The sequence below is a fragment of the Acipenser ruthenus genome, chromosome 9, assembly GCF_902713425.1.
Source record: "Acipenser ruthenus chromosome 9, fAciRut3.2 maternal haplotype, whole genome shotgun sequence".
Lineage (NCBI taxonomy): Eukaryota > Metazoa > Chordata > Actinopteri > Acipenseriformes > Acipenseridae > Acipenser > Acipenser ruthenus.
Genome location: NC_081197.1, coordinates 4,323,221 through 4,338,177, shown reverse-complemented (window position 1 = coordinate 4,338,177; position 14,957 = coordinate 4,323,221). Strand labels below are relative to the sequence as shown.

General features: G+C 39.1%; 1 protein-coding gene across 3 annotated transcripts; it reads left to right on the top strand.

The window, feature by feature from the left end:
• Positions 1-1,201: 1,201 nt before the first annotated feature.
• Positions 1,202-11,084, top strand: LOC117406359 (protein C-ets-2-like). Of its 3 annotated transcripts, none has more exons than XM_034010322.3 (10): positions 1,202-1,479; positions 3,203-3,272; positions 5,757-5,877; positions 6,333-6,452; positions 6,974-7,174; positions 7,449-7,547; positions 8,029-8,256; positions 8,491-8,754; positions 8,918-9,036; positions 9,657-11,084. In XM_034010322.3, exons 2-10 carry the CDS (start codon positions 3,210-3,212, stop codon positions 9,870-9,872), a joined length of 1,431 nt encoding a protein of 476 aa, XP_033866213.1. In that variant the 5' UTR covers positions 1,202-1,479; positions 3,203-3,209; the 3' UTR covers positions 9,873-11,084. The 3 variants fall into 3 exon arrangements, with proteins under 3 accessions (XP_033866213.1, XP_033866214.1, XP_033866215.1); XM_034010323.3 differs by lacking the exon at positions 1,202-1,479 and adding an exon at positions 2,268-2,497; XM_034010324.3 differs by lacking the exon at positions 1,202-1,479 and adding an exon at positions 2,547-3,061.
• Positions 11,085-14,957: the final 3,873 nt, after the last annotated feature.

The window sequence follows — 14,957 nt, the reverse complement described above, 5'->3', positions numbered from 1 at the left end:
TGCCAGGAAACTAGATACATTTTGTTCTGTATATATATAGCCTGGGCAATATAAAAACATTTTTTTCAAAACATAATTGATTTGGAACACATCATTTTATACTGTTCAATCGCATTTTTAATAATTTTCTAAGTTATCTATCTATCTATCTATCTATCTATCTATCTATCTATCTATCTATCTATCTATCTATCTATCTATCTATCTATCTATCTATCTATCTATCTATCTATCTATCTATCTATCTATCTATCTATCTATCTATCTATCAGGGCAGCAGTGTGGAGTAGTGGTTAGGGCTCTGGACTCTTGACCGGAGGGTCGTGGGTTCAATCACAGGTGGAGGACACTGCTGTTGTACCCTTGAGCAAGGTACTTTACCTAGATTTCTCCAGTAAAAACCCAACGGTATAAATGGGTAATTGTATGTAAAAAAAATAATGTGATATCTTGTAACAATTGTAAATCGCCCTGGATAAGGGGGTCTGCTAAGAAATAAATAAAGATACAGAATATTCATATATTTCTTATCTGAACACTAGAATTTAAAGTTAAAACTTACAAAACTCTAGGTCTAAAAAAGGTCCAAAGAGACCCTGAATAAAATTTGGGTGGATTTGATGAACCTGTATCCCAGATGGGATAAACCACAGCTGGATTTCATTACAGCATTAGTAAGCCCCCCCCTGGATTGCATTAAGCACCTATGATGCAATCCAGAGGGGGTTGATGTCAAATCTGCGAGTTTATCCTGGCTGGGTTGATCCCTAAATCAACCAATTTATAGGTTTGACTTCTAAGTGTGTTGAAGTTATGGATACATTTTAAACACGAGTTTTGCGTGTACAGTATAATGGTGTGAATGAGTACAGCGGCAGTGTATACCACCTAATTCACTGTTCATGTAGTTCACAAATAGTTACATGTTTTCTATCTATCTGTCTCTTTGCTCTCTGCTTAATTTATGTAAATCAAAATACTATCCCTCTGCTGTATAGTAGTGTAGCATAGGTTCTGCGTGTATTACAACGCGTACTAAGTGCAGTACTCTCGTTTAGGCAAGGTTCTTAGTATTAAATGGAAGAAGTTCACAATCCTTCGCATTCGAGAGATGAATGATGATGATGTAACACCAACACAGGATTAAGAATGGCAGATCATTGTTCACAGAGGCCCCGCCCCGATGTTAAGAGAATACTATGAAACAGGCTGTGCGATCCCCGCTTGCTCATTCAATAAGGTATACAGTGGATGTTTAACACGAGCAAGTTGACAGACTAACCGCGAATTGCTTTTCAACTGTATCGTTGCTTTCACCACACAACAACAAAGAAATATCATTCTTTACGGAATCTAAACTGTGTGAGATACTTCGTTGGGCTAACTATCGTCTTGCTCTGTTGGATATATCTATCTTGTACAATTATCAGATCTTCTGCAAGAAGAGCGAGATTCCCTGACTACAAGTGCCTTCAACAGGTAGGCGTCTTCACAGGTGTCCTAATGAGCGTGGTTATTTGGTGCGGTTTAATAAGTGGATATTTTCATTTCATAAGTATACAGCTACAAGATGTCTTTGGCCAGGTTTTGCTGATGTAATGTTTTGTTATCCGGCATTCTGTATCGTTTGTGATTTTGTTTGCGAGTTGAACTAGATCAGTTTACTATGATGATGTTTATATTTAAACAATTAAATAAAATAAAAATAAAATAAAAAACATTAACTGTCCAGTTTAATTTTAGGTCGGATTTATTATTTTTGCAAATCAATCAAGCTACTAAAAGTTATACAAAGTTTGGATGTTTTCAGATATTTTTTTGTTTCGTAATGGAAGTGTGTTGAAAAACACATTCTTTCTCCACCTCATTATAAAATATATGATTATAAGTAAATAGCTTTTTAATTTCCTTGGTTCAATATATAGCACAGCAATTTCTTATTAGTTCTAAACCCATAACACAAAGACTGTATATATTTACAGGAGGCTATCTTCTGTGTATTCTACTACGATGACGATTTAAGATTTAGCAAATGTGTTGAATGCTAGTCGTAACAAATTGCTACTTTTCTCTTTTTGCTATTCTCCCTGCGGTGTCGGAGTACATACATATATGGTCTGTTTCCGGGGACTGATTAGTCATTCACCACTAGTCATTGGTTTACCTTATCTGTAAACATACGCATATACGGCCGTTTAAAAAAAACAGCAGTCCGATGTCGGATGTTTTTTTTTTTTTTTTTTGGTACGCAAGGTGTTATATGACTGACTGAGAACTACACCTTTACTAATCATTCATAAATGGTATTGTTATTGTAGAATCAATAAATAAGACGCGTGTTTGATTGTGCACTGAATCGGGAACCACCTACTCCGTGGTGACGCAGACTGAGTCACGGCAGTTTCATTTCAATGGAAGTGTGACCAGTATGAAGGGCATTCTTATCACAATTGACAACAGCAAGAAGTCCAACGAAGTAACAATATCTAAACAAATAGTTAAGTTTCTCAAAGCTTTTAAAAGGGAAATGGTATGTGCATGTTTAGAAAACTTGAGAGCAGATATCGGCCTATTAATAGCCAGCGTCTGGATGTGATTATAAAGCATACACGTACTGGCAAAACTTTTTTCTAAGTGTTTTCTCGGTCTTTTTCCATAATTATAAGCGATCCTAACTGAAAACCACAAAACGTCTCGCAGTCTTTCAATTACATTGGAATTTGGGTCTTTTGATGTGGGATTTGAGTGAATTATGAGGCCAGTTTGAGCTGTTTGGTGGAATTTCATTTTTCTGACACACTGAAATGAATAATGCGAGCTCGCATCTGTTTAGCTAGACTGTACGTGTGTTTTGTTAAGAGGTTAAAAAAATAAATTTTAAAAAAAGTCACTTTGCCTGCACACATGTTAAAAACGCAAACGAAGAAGGTAGTTCTTTGAGAAAAAAAAATTGATTAACAGAACGGGCTAGTTTACAGCCAGTTTACATGTAATACGTGGCTGAAAGACTGTTTATTTTGGGGAGAACGTTGTATGCAAGAAGTTACCTGTGCTGGAAAAGGTGAGCCAATGTAACCCTTTGTCTTCTGTAGCAGGGTGTTTTCACAGGTGTCTGTCTCAGCGCACACCAGGAGGTAAATGGCAGCCCAGCTTCTCATTGCCCCATCTCATGTAAGATACTCTTTATTCTCATCCCCTCTAGATCCATTATGTGTGACCTTGGATTGGACCAGGTGGCTCCCATGTCCAATAGCTACCGAGGCATTCTCAAGGTTGGTACCAATGTATGATAAAAGTGTTGAGATGATATGTGTGGTAATAGAAATGTTAGCAGGATGTCAGTTAGTGCTCTGGGAAGGTTCACACTTTGAATAGCACCAGTTGCATAGAGAATTTTATTTTATTTTTTTTTGGGGGGGGGGGGGGGTGACTCTAAATAGCAGTTTTGCAAAGTGACAGATTAGGATTAAGTTAAAGGTTTGGGGTAAAGTAGTTTCTATGTTGTAGTGAATTCAAAATCACATCCCATTATTTTATTTTTTTGGTGGGGGGACCCATTGAAAATGTGTTGTATATGCAATTCAAACTATGCTGTACAGTGTGTGCAATGGAATACTGAATCTCCTGTGGGGAGCTTCTTTAGGTGAATATTCTGGTGGGCTCAGTAGTTTCCTCTGAAAAACAATATGCAGGTTTGCAAATACATAAATGTCCAACCTTGTGAAATGCAAAGTGGATCGAAGAGGCGTGGTGAAGGGCTTTTCACATGTTTAGAATAGGACTGTGGCTGGCAGTGCTTTAATACTGTACTTGGATTTCTTAAAAGAACTAATGGTGTGTTAGGGTCTTGCGTAACATTGGAATTCGAAAAATGCTCATCATATTAGTAATGAAAGAAAACACATTACACAACTACTGGTACTATATTTCCTTCTTACATTTCATCGGTTCTTTCATCGAGAGCCAGCAGTGTGTGTGTGTGTGCGTGCGTGCGTGTGCGTGTGCGTGTGTGTAATGTATATAAATAGAATGCAAATCTGAATGATGTGCCTTTTTATTTATTTAATCAATGACCCGTTGCATCAAAAAACCTCGCATTAGCTGTGCTACGCTGCTGTAGATCGTTTTGTTTCCCAGACTTTATTTGCTCATTGAACACAACACAGGACCCACACGGTTCTCACAGAAATTGAAGGTGCGGCTCAGGTGAAGTACATGCTTAGGGATGGAAATAAAACTCCCATTGCATAGCAGTTGGAACCATTCCTGGTTTTACTAGGAGTTTTTAATAAGATACGCCTGAGCTTGTTACCTATTCACTGTGGCTATTCAAGCACATATCTAAACCTATAGTAGGTGAATCTGCTATGCAACAGGAGTCTGATGCTCCATAAATCCCCCCTCCCCCCAGACAGTGTGCACATTCTCTAAAAGTATTGTGCAACAAAACAGCATTAGAACATTTACAGTTGTTTGTTTTTCCTCAGTTGTGTTTCTTTGTTTTTTTTTTTTTTTTGTGCTGACAAGTTTACAATGTAAATGAGAATTCATGGAGACAGACTAAATCAATTGTAAACCCACGCTTTCTTGGCACACAAGCTCCTGGTGTTAAGTGACTGTATTTCTGCAGGTAGTATCTTCACTATCATAGCAAACACAAGAGCTGTTAGTGCCAACACCTGTGATACGATACTCTACACCCACTGCAGGTTTTCACTCCCTGCTGAAATGAAAGCAGTGAAGCAGCAGCAGGCATCATTGGAGCTTTACTGTACTGTTGCTCTGTGTTTTGACTTACACAGGGAACACTTAGGCCAATATTTATCCAGCAAGCAAGCGTGTTTATGAAGATTACCACTGTTTCTCAGCCTGTTGTGTGTGTGTGTGGGAGATGCCTTACCTTTTAATTTAAATGCACCCAGAGGAGCAAGTGGGCCTGAGGTGCAATCCAAACTAGAAAAGGATTTCAAATTTAAAAACTGAAACCAAATTATTATTATTATTTTTTTTATTTTAAAGAACCAAATGGAGAAATAAAAGCTGTACTAGTTCAATTTAAAACTGAATCATTAGACCATATAAATTGGAATGTGTTCCTTCTTATTGTATTACTTGTACTTGTATTGTAACGCTTGAAATGTTTTTGCTTACGATTGTAAGTCGCCCTGGATAAGGGCGTCTGCTAAGAAATAAATAATAATAATAATATATAGTTCTTGACAAGAAGGCCTGATTGTACTGTATAGAAGGAAAAGGTGGCTGAATTGCTTTTTGGACTGTGCAGCTCACACCCACGCAGCTTTGTAAATGAAAAGCCATTAGCGGTGACTGACAGTCACTGTGCTCTCCTGAGTTTGGGGTTGTTTGCGTTGCAGAAAATCAGTAGATTTTGCAAGTAACTTTTTTAAAAGAAGGCGTTTCAGTCACACTAGGCCTAGGCCTCATTGTAATGGATTTTAGGGCTGGCATTGGGCCCCTCTGATCCACACTAAAGGATTACAGGACCTGCTTTGGAGCTGGCTTGCAGTCAAAGCAGCCTGTTGTGCAATGCTAATGTCAGCCTGACAATCAGACTGTGGGGATCAGTGCTTGGGAATCAATTAGAATAAGTTATTGCCATTGGATAAGATATCAACCATGCCAGATAGTGTACAGTAACAGGAATGCGAGTTCACATTTTGGCTTGACCTGTACAGTGTTTTGGGGGTTTTTTTTGCATTCCGATCACATTTTAATTTTTTTTTCTTTTTTTCCAGCGTCAGACAGCATTTGACACTTGTGAGGACCCGACTTCATTATTTGCTAGGTTTTATTTACCTGGTGCCAATGAGCAGTCCGTCCAGGAAGTGCCTTCAGCACTCGACTCCATATCGGACGGTAAGATGATTTAAGAAAGAAACTTTGGTCTTATTGGTGTCGTCTTTTTTAAAAACAAAAGGGAATGCAGTATCAGTGTTCAAGCTGTGACAGACTACAGCGACATTCAGGAAGACATTTAATAATGCTTGAAACCAAAAAGATAAATAGCATTTTGTTGGATTTAAAAATTCCATTGGTTTGGGATCTATTGTTTCAAAGTTCCACTGGTTTGTCAGTTCATACTCAGCAGTGGTTTCTGAGTGCTGTCATGGGAGTCGTGCATGTTAATAACTACACTGTAGGGTGCAGGGAAGATAAAAACCATTTTCAAGGAAATGGAGAAGTAGCTTATGCGAACGTACACAGAATCGTTCTTGCTAGAAAAAAAGTGCAAAAATGCAAAATGAATTGAGAAGCTAGCAGTATTCCTCTGCTATAATCCCCTTTCTTCCTGTGTTCACTGTGTTTCTCAGACCTCTGTACCTACAATGTACCCCTCCTGACGCCCTGCAGCAAGGCAGTCATGAGCCAGGCTCTGAAGGACAGTTTCAGCGGCTTTGCAAAGGAGCAGCGCCGCCTTGCCATCCCCAATGGTGGGTGACAATCAGCTCCACTGTTTCTGTCTGTGGTCTAGATTTGTCTGTACAGTTTTCTATAGTTTTAGTTAATGTTAAAGCCTTTTGTCTGTCTGAATAAACAGCTAGAAGTTTTGGCTCACCATGAATTTTAGGATTGAGACATTAGAAAAAAAAAGAAACCTGTATGAACATAATTTTAGATATTTTATTTAACATCATGTAATTAGAAAATGATATTACAAAAGTCTACCAGAAGCCATAATGGTAGTATTTCATGCTAGATTTCAAAATGTCATATTTTTTAATTTGGCAGTTCATTAAGTATATGGGGAAAACTACAAAGTGGCGTGTAATTCAGTATGTTAACGGTATTCAGGTTTCATTCGACTATGAAGCAAAATTTGTTAATTCTATAGGGTGATGCAAAACGTTCGGCCATAGCTTTAAGTATGATTAAATCCCGGTTGCCACAATAGCATCACTACTTGTGTGCATACTAACTGAGATCCATTCCCTTGTGTTCCTCTGTGCCTCAGACCCACGAGGCTGGAGCGAGCAGCAGGTTTACCAGTGGCTGTGCTGGGCAGCCAGTGAGTTCAGTCTGGCCAACGTCAACTTCCAGAAGTTTAACATCACAGGACGGGCACTGTGTGACCTGGGAAAGGACCGATTCCTGGACCTGGCACCTGACTTCGTGGGAGACATCCTGTGGGAGCACCTGGAACAGATGATGAAAGGTAACTGTCCTCAAAGCCATTCATATGTATTGTTTTAAATAAGTATTTTTTTTCCCCTCCATAAATACTTTTTGTTTGTTTTTTTGTTTTTAATTTCAATGCAGCAAAACAGCCGTAACATCTGTAGGATGTGCAGTAATAGTCATGTTAAGAGCACTAAAATCCATCCGAACGTCAGTAAGCCCTCCAAGGAGGAGAGAAGTAAATGATATCCCAGATGTTTTATGACTAATTCCAGAATCCAATATAATCAAATTTTGTGCTGCTTTTACAGATTGCAGTGAGAAGCATCAAACCCAGTATCTTAACAACACATTCCCAACTGTATCTGTCTCCAGCTGGATCAACAACAACAACAACAACAAGGCCATTGGTGAGCTGCGTCACATGACATTCTCAATGATAAACGCCTTTACAAATGGTCAGCTGAATAGAAGTGACGGACATCTTTTTTATAGTCTTATAATCCCAATGCACAAGATTCCCAGATTCTTTTTAAAATCCTATTTTAAAATAGGTCACTTGAGGAAGTTAGTCAAAGTGAGCTTTCTTCAACTTTATGAGCTGTATTAGTCAAACGGTATTGGATCAAAATGTATTGAAAGTGTCGGTGGGCATATTTGTGCCAACTAGACCAGTGAGTGTTGTGCCCATGCCAGCAGCCAACATAATCTGGAATATTGCAATACTGATGCATTGGTAGGGGAACCAGAGCCATTGCAATGTACTGCCCTGTACTCTCAATAACAGAACATTTAGAGGACCACTGCAGTCTACATTTGTATATGGGTTTAGTGTAACTTGACCTTAACTTTTTTAATTATTATTTATTTATTTATTTATTTTTTTAATAGGTTTCAGTTTGGATCAGACTCTGTGTTCGCTCCAAATACCTGATAACACAGCAACTAGTTTGCTGAGGGAGCTGTTTGAAAACTTGGAGAAGACGTCTGTCCCTAACATCCTGGACCTGGAATACCAGGCGTTTCCCAAACCCCAGGTGCAGACGGTCAACGTGAATTACTTCCCGATAAACCAGGACTTACCCAGGAAGAGCCTAAACCTTGGAATCGGAAAGACATGTAAGTGTTTAAATCAGTAGCACACCGCATGATAGCATTGGCATGCCATCGCAGTTTTGTCTCGGGTTTGTACCATTTAAGTGTAAGCTTGGTATCCACTATGTATGCATTTATTTATTAATTAATTAGTTCTCCAAAGCATATTTTAAACCTGGTGCTTCACCCTATTGTAAACTATTTTAAATCTAGAAAGGAAAGTAAAGCCCATCCTGTCTTCTCTCTCCGGTTGTGCAGTTCACTCCAGAGATCAGGACTCCTTGGAGAGCATGGACAGCTTTGATAGCACGGACTCCCAGCTGCAGTCCTGGAGCAGCCAGTCCTCCCTGGCAGACATGCAGAGGGTTCCATCCCACGACAGCTTCGACGAGGACTGCAGCGCGGGCACCCTGTGTGTCAACAAGCAGGGTCTGTCCTTCAAAGACTACATCCAGGAGAGGAATGACGCAACGGAGCATGACAAGCCCTTCATCCCAGCGGCTGTTCTCGCCGGATTCACCGGTAAGACGCGTTGTCATGGTATCATTCGGTAACCATTGGACTTTATCAATGTGTATTTGTGTTGAATTATATTTGGCCTAATAAGACTACAGTTTGATGTTTTATCTATCATTCCTGAAACTGTGACTGCTTTCCTTAATAAAATGTTTTGCCCATTCTATAGGGAGTGGGCCAATCCAACTGTGGCAGTTTCTTTTGGAGTTATTGACAGATAAATCCTGCCAGTCCTTCATCAGCTGGACGGGGGATGGATGGGAGTTCAAGCTGACTGACCCAGATGAGGTAGGTTAAGGTATATGGAAACTCTGGCTTGTTGATATGTATTACAGTACAGCAGTGCACACACACCAGATTTACACAAGCCGTATGCAAAACTGTTTCACTCTGTCTCACCATCCTTTACGCAGGGCAGTGCATAGGGGAAGGGGAAGTTTGGGAGGAAGTTAGATAATACAAATAGGAGAATGATGAAGATATTTTTCTCATTTGCTTGTCATTAATTGAAGGAAATGTGACTCGCAGCTCATTATCCTGCCTCTCGGGCACAGCATATCATAGCTTGGTCATAAAGTGATGGATTACTCAGTACAAAGATGGGACGTTTTAAGTGCTTCACAAGTACAGACAAATGAATTTCAAAGTGTAATTGTGTACAGCTTTGAATGCCAACAAAAACTACTGAATATGCCACTGAATTTTAATTAATGCCAAACATTGCTGCATTGTGTCTGAAGCCATTGCCTTCTGAACCCCACTGTTTTGAGGCTTTACCACAGAACCAGAGCGCTATAGTTGTTCAAGCGAGGATAGTGGTTGGTGTCATTACAGATGTGATCCGTTCTAGGGTGTAGGCCCGTGTTTAGAAAGAGGAGCTGAGCACCATGTCTCTTCTCGTCCTCCAGGTTGCCCGTCGCTGGGGCCGGCGTAAGAACAAGCCCAAGATGAACTATGAGAAGCTTAGCCGGGGACTGCGGTACTACTACGACAAGAACATCATCCACAAGACCTCGGGAAAACGCTACGTGTACCGCTTCGTCTGCGACCTCCAGAACCTGCTGGGCTACTCTGCTGAAGAGCTGCACGTCATGCTGGGGGTCCAGCCAGACACAGAGGACTGAAGCGCTGGCTGTGGAGCAGAGGGGAGTGTGTGACCCCTGCTGAGAAGATAGCAAAGTAACTTGACCTCTCTGAAGGTTCTCATTTGCAGTCTTTGTTCTGGCTAGCCTGAGTAAGGGAGACCTTGAAAAGAACTCCCATTGGCTGAGAGTAGTTGAGAAGACGTGGGGGCTCTCTGTCCTTCGATTGTGGAAAACTGATGCCCCTTTTTCTTGTGGACCAGCTGCTTTGTAAAATTGTTTAAACTTTAAATAAAGATGGCGAAGCTGTGCCTCGATACAGACAGAGCCGTCTTTCTACCTTTTGGCCGTCAACGAGTGTGTATCTAATGTCTTTTCCTCACTTTTTTTTTTGATTGACTTCAAAAACTAATGTTGAATTTACAGCATTTGTTCTGGGAATGGGGGTTAATTGATTAGGATGGTTTGCTTTGCCGTTCTTTCTGTGGTAAGAAGAAAAAGCAACTGAAAACATCTGCAGGTGATCTTGGAGTGGAAAGTAAGTGTTTAGATGATGATGATGATGATGTAGTTGAGTTCTTTTGAGCAGTGATATCAGAATAGCATTGGTCATATGATAAATATATTCGTTTTAAGGAATATACTGGAAAAAGGGAAAGTAAAACTGTCACAATGATTCAGATAGGAGTCACTGCAGTGTCCTACTGCATATGTGGGGAAAAGTATAATGTTTTTGTAAAAATACATGTATCTTAATATTGTAGCGTTCCTGAAAGTCTAAAAATCTATATTTCTATGTATACATATTTTTTAACCTTCTTTGATAAACCAGATGCAAGCATCAAGCTTTTATTGGGATCAAGGTTCTGCTGTGTGGATCGTTGAAGCATTGTGTCCTTTTTGTTTGTTTTGTTTTCTGTGTGCCATTGGTGAAGCAGAGCTTACAGTCTAATCTACACTGTCACCCTGTTTCAATGGGCATCCGATTGTAAATAGGAATGTATTATTTTGTTGTATGTTGTCATTGTGCATCTCAGGTCCCTTTGCATTGGAATCTTGTACTTTGGCAATGAGAAACTATCTTCAGTGTATCGAATTACTCTGCTGAATGAGATTGTGTATACTGTGTTTGAGAAAACCGATTGTACACCGATGCTTCTGGCACGAAAGGAGGAGCTTGTGTAGCAGCTATTTTTAACTGCGCATCATTGAACCTGAAACTGTTATCCTGGAATAAAGCTTTATTTTTTCTAATTCTCTTGGTCTTATGTGTTTTAGTGGGGAAGGAGTTCACTTGCGTTGCCCTAAGGAAAATAGTCACAGAACCTCCACTGTACCAGGAGTCCCTACTGTGCCCCTGTATTCTAACCCTAAAGTCACTATCCCATTGCAGATTAGCTATTCAGTCCCCCAGCTGGACGACTGTAATGATTCTCTCTGTGTAACAGATGCTATTCAAAGCATGGATGTTCAGAGTCTGGGTACAGTTGCCCCACTTGCACCCGGGGGCGGTTAAAACTGCTGCAATTGACACCCCTGCACCAGAGTAATAAAGTATTTGGTGATTTAGATAGACCTTGTAGTTGGTAAATTCACATGCAGCTTTCCCTAAGATATGAAGGTACTGTTGATCAGGCCTGAACTCCTTGGTTTAAAGAACAGTGTAAATCGAAGAGCAAGGTTTATTACCATCCACTGTTGTATTAATCCGAGGGCTGTACACAGCTGCCAGAAGCCTCTTCAGTATTACACAATTTTAAAGCAAACAATTCGGCCATAGTTAGACCTTCAAGGCCTGCTGGAACATATTTGAAGTCATCCAGAAAGAAGTATTCCCTCTGGGATGAGAGTCGCACAGTGGGCTTGCTTGATTTCAATACTACATATCCATGGGCCATTTTGAAATATAAGACCATGACACACGATGGGAAGCTGTACAGATCATGGATGAATAAGCACCAATGTTCCTACAGTAGTGGTTTTATAATTTAATTTCCCGTAGATTGCTTGAATGATTGCGTAACAAACCTTCACCTTGTTTGAGAAGCGGTTTGACGTAATAAAGTAAGATAAACTCATACCAATTACTAGCTGTAAACGATTCTTCTAACCGCACCGGTCCTGCTGATAGTTTTATACATGAGCAATAAAAGAGGTTATTGTCAACCATTAAAAGTGAAACTGGGAAAGGGATTGTTTTTTTTTTTTTTTTTCAATCTGCGCCAAATGAATGTACAATAACTTTTTTTCCCAGCCTAATCTTTTATGGTCTTTCTTTTTATTTATTTTTTATTTTTTTAGGAAAGCAGGACTCATCCTGCCTTGGAATGCAGAATTGGCAGAGTCCACCGTCTAAACTTGTATGAAATAAAAAAAAGAAAATGCTGACAGAGCCGACCAGTCTGGATTTGCCAAAGACATTCCGACTGCATTGTCCCCTTTTCTTTCTTTCTTTTTTTTAAAATGCAAAACATCTACAGTCCTTCCCTACATCCATTTAAATGTAAATGAATGTTTAACTAAATAACACTGGAATACTAGATCTTTTTGTGGCCCTGTGCAATTAACTTTTAGCTTTAAAAAAGGGTTTTAGGACAAAACCAATGCTTGAAATAGAGAGCACATGCTGATTCATTTTTTTTAATCCTGATGGGCCCATTGTAATGATCTTAATAATGTCACCCTGAACTTTGTAAATAAGTTTTTTGTTGGTCTATGTGGATTTGTTTGAATGTATGCAGCAATATTAACAGCAGGTTTAATGAATCAGCCCAGGGTGGAAACACTGTATTGACTTGTATTGAACTAAAGAGCGGTATTAAGATCCTCCTAACTAATTCAACCTTCACTTTTTCATCGCATTCATTTAGTTTTTAAGTTTTTCTCAGCTGACAAGTTGCTTGAATTGGACAGTTTGTCTAAACTTTTATCTTCATGCTACAAATCATATTCCAAGTATTTCAAGGTTTCCATACAAATGGAATAAAACACATGCTAAACAATTTGAAGATAAAGAAATAATGGTAACACTTTACATTATGTCTCTCTAATTACTGTGTGTTTACATGGTAGTTACTTATTAAATACATGTGTACTTACACATAATTACAATGTTATTATGCATAGTTACAATGTACTTAATGTGTACATCTTTATAACCCTAACTCTATCCTTAACCCTAACCCTATGCCTTTTCTGATACAATTATGTACTTACACATGTTATAAAAAAAGATGTGCACATTAAGTGCATTGTAACTATGCATAATAACATTGTAATGATGTGTAAGTACACATGTATTTACTAAGTAACTACTATGTAGATGCACAGTTATTTGAGACACAGTGTAAGGTGTTACCAAAATAATATATGAAAACATAATAATTGCAAACCCATTTTTCATCATTGTTTTATTAATCTTAACTGAAAAAAGTAAGTTTCCATAGACTGTCAGTATCAGAGATTCAGGGCTTCTTGGCAGGAGCCCCATTTGGGTGCAGTTACTCACTCTGGCATCTCACCAAGGCGTGGGTGGTTCTCAATACAAAAGTTCAGGGCCGCCAAAGCTATGGCATATTACTGAAAAGCACACAGAGCACTTTGTCCTTCAAACCGACAACTAACAAGCTCACAAGATATGTGTGTGTGTGTGTGTGTGTATATATATATATATGTGTGTGTGTATATATACTGTATGTGTGTGTGTGTTTTGTAGGAAAGAGTAGAACACTTACAGCTCTTTAAAAAGGATCATTTATTAGAGGTGCACAAAGCAACAGCATCAAGCAACACCTGATATTTAGAGCGTTATAAACACATTTAAAAAATCAGTTGCTGGCTCAAACAAAAGCCAGTACAAAACGTTATCATGGTAATTGTCTCAGCTTTCCATGCTTTTTTCATACCTATAATGGGGTCTATTTTTTAATGCAGATTAAAATAACTTTGGTGACATTTTCTTTTTTTTTTTTTTTACTGTATTTTTAATGTATGTAGTAATATTAATAAGTGGTTCATTAAATCACACATGGTGCAAAACACTGAAAGGACATATAGAGTTAAAGAGGACCCTATGATCTTGCAATGCTTTTCTGAGAGATTTAGAGCACAGAGTAGTAATTGTGATGACTTCTGTTCCTCTATTACTACAGCTGTATTGGCATTGTTAATTTCCCTTTTCACATTGGTTGGTGCTGCAGGTGTAACAGGGCAGAGGCTGGGCATGAACCGGCGACCTCTGTGCACCACAAGTGATCATCTTCACCACAAAGTAAAAGAGCAGGGCTCGTCTGCATTCATGGTTTTAGAGCTTTTAACCTCATCTCATCTCACCGAAAGGGGACAGAATCCGTAACGGCCGTGTGTCACACAACACTGCCTTACACAGACACAACACCACCCGGTCTTCACAGTTTTGCACACAGGCACGGCTTTAAGCTCCATGGATTTAAAGATTTACTTTTTGACTGTTTAACTCAAATACATACCATACTAAAGCCTGCGTGCTTGTGTATCTAAAGAAGGTTTTGCAGCAGAGCTGTGTAGATGATGTGACTTTCCAAATAATTCCCTTTAACATAATAATAAAAATAAAAACTAAATTAACTGAATTATCTAGCAGGGTTGTAATACTGGAAGCAAACTGCTAACCAGGAAGAGAAATCCAAATGATTTTATATTGTTGTTTAATGACCAAATTGTAAGAGGTTTTATTCCATTTTAATTAAGACCTACAACTTAAAGAGAATTAGTGTACTGTGAAAAGCTGAGTGTCCGCACAGCCCTGGTTTGCAGTTTTGTCATTCCGTATCTCCAGGTTGAACAGGGACACAGTTTCCCCATGTTAATTACAGTAGCTGCGTCTTCTCTTACCAGAGGCAGAGGAGTAGACATTATCCAGGAATGGGTTAACAAGGCAATGTGGTCAAGTAAATCATTCCAGAGAGGAATGACACAGAGAACATTCAGCAAACTAAGAAGTACTTTTTTTTTCTTTTCTTTTTTTTTTTTTTACGAGTGTGGAAGCACACCCAGTTGCTGATTCACATTACTGTAAATGCATATTTGTTTATATACAAGACTAATCGAGTGTTTCCACTGGGACCCCTTGGATAAACAGTTAAGGCA

What these genes read in the sequence shown, in the direction of transcription:
- LOC117406359 (XM_034010322.3), top strand. Translation starts at nt 3,210, where the DNA reads ATGTGTGACCTTGGATTGGACCAGGTGGCTCCCATGTCCAATAGCTAC. An exon ending in GCTACCGAGGCATTCTCAAG is followed by an intron (nt 3,273 to 5,756) that starts GTTGGTACCAAT and finishes CTTTTTTTCCAG; the next exon opens with CGTCAGACAGCATTTGACAC. An exon ending in CCGCCTTGCCATCCCCAATG is followed by an intron (nt 6,453 to 6,973) that starts GTGGGTGACAAT and finishes TCTGTGCCTCAG; the next exon opens with ACCCACGAGGCTGGAGCGAG.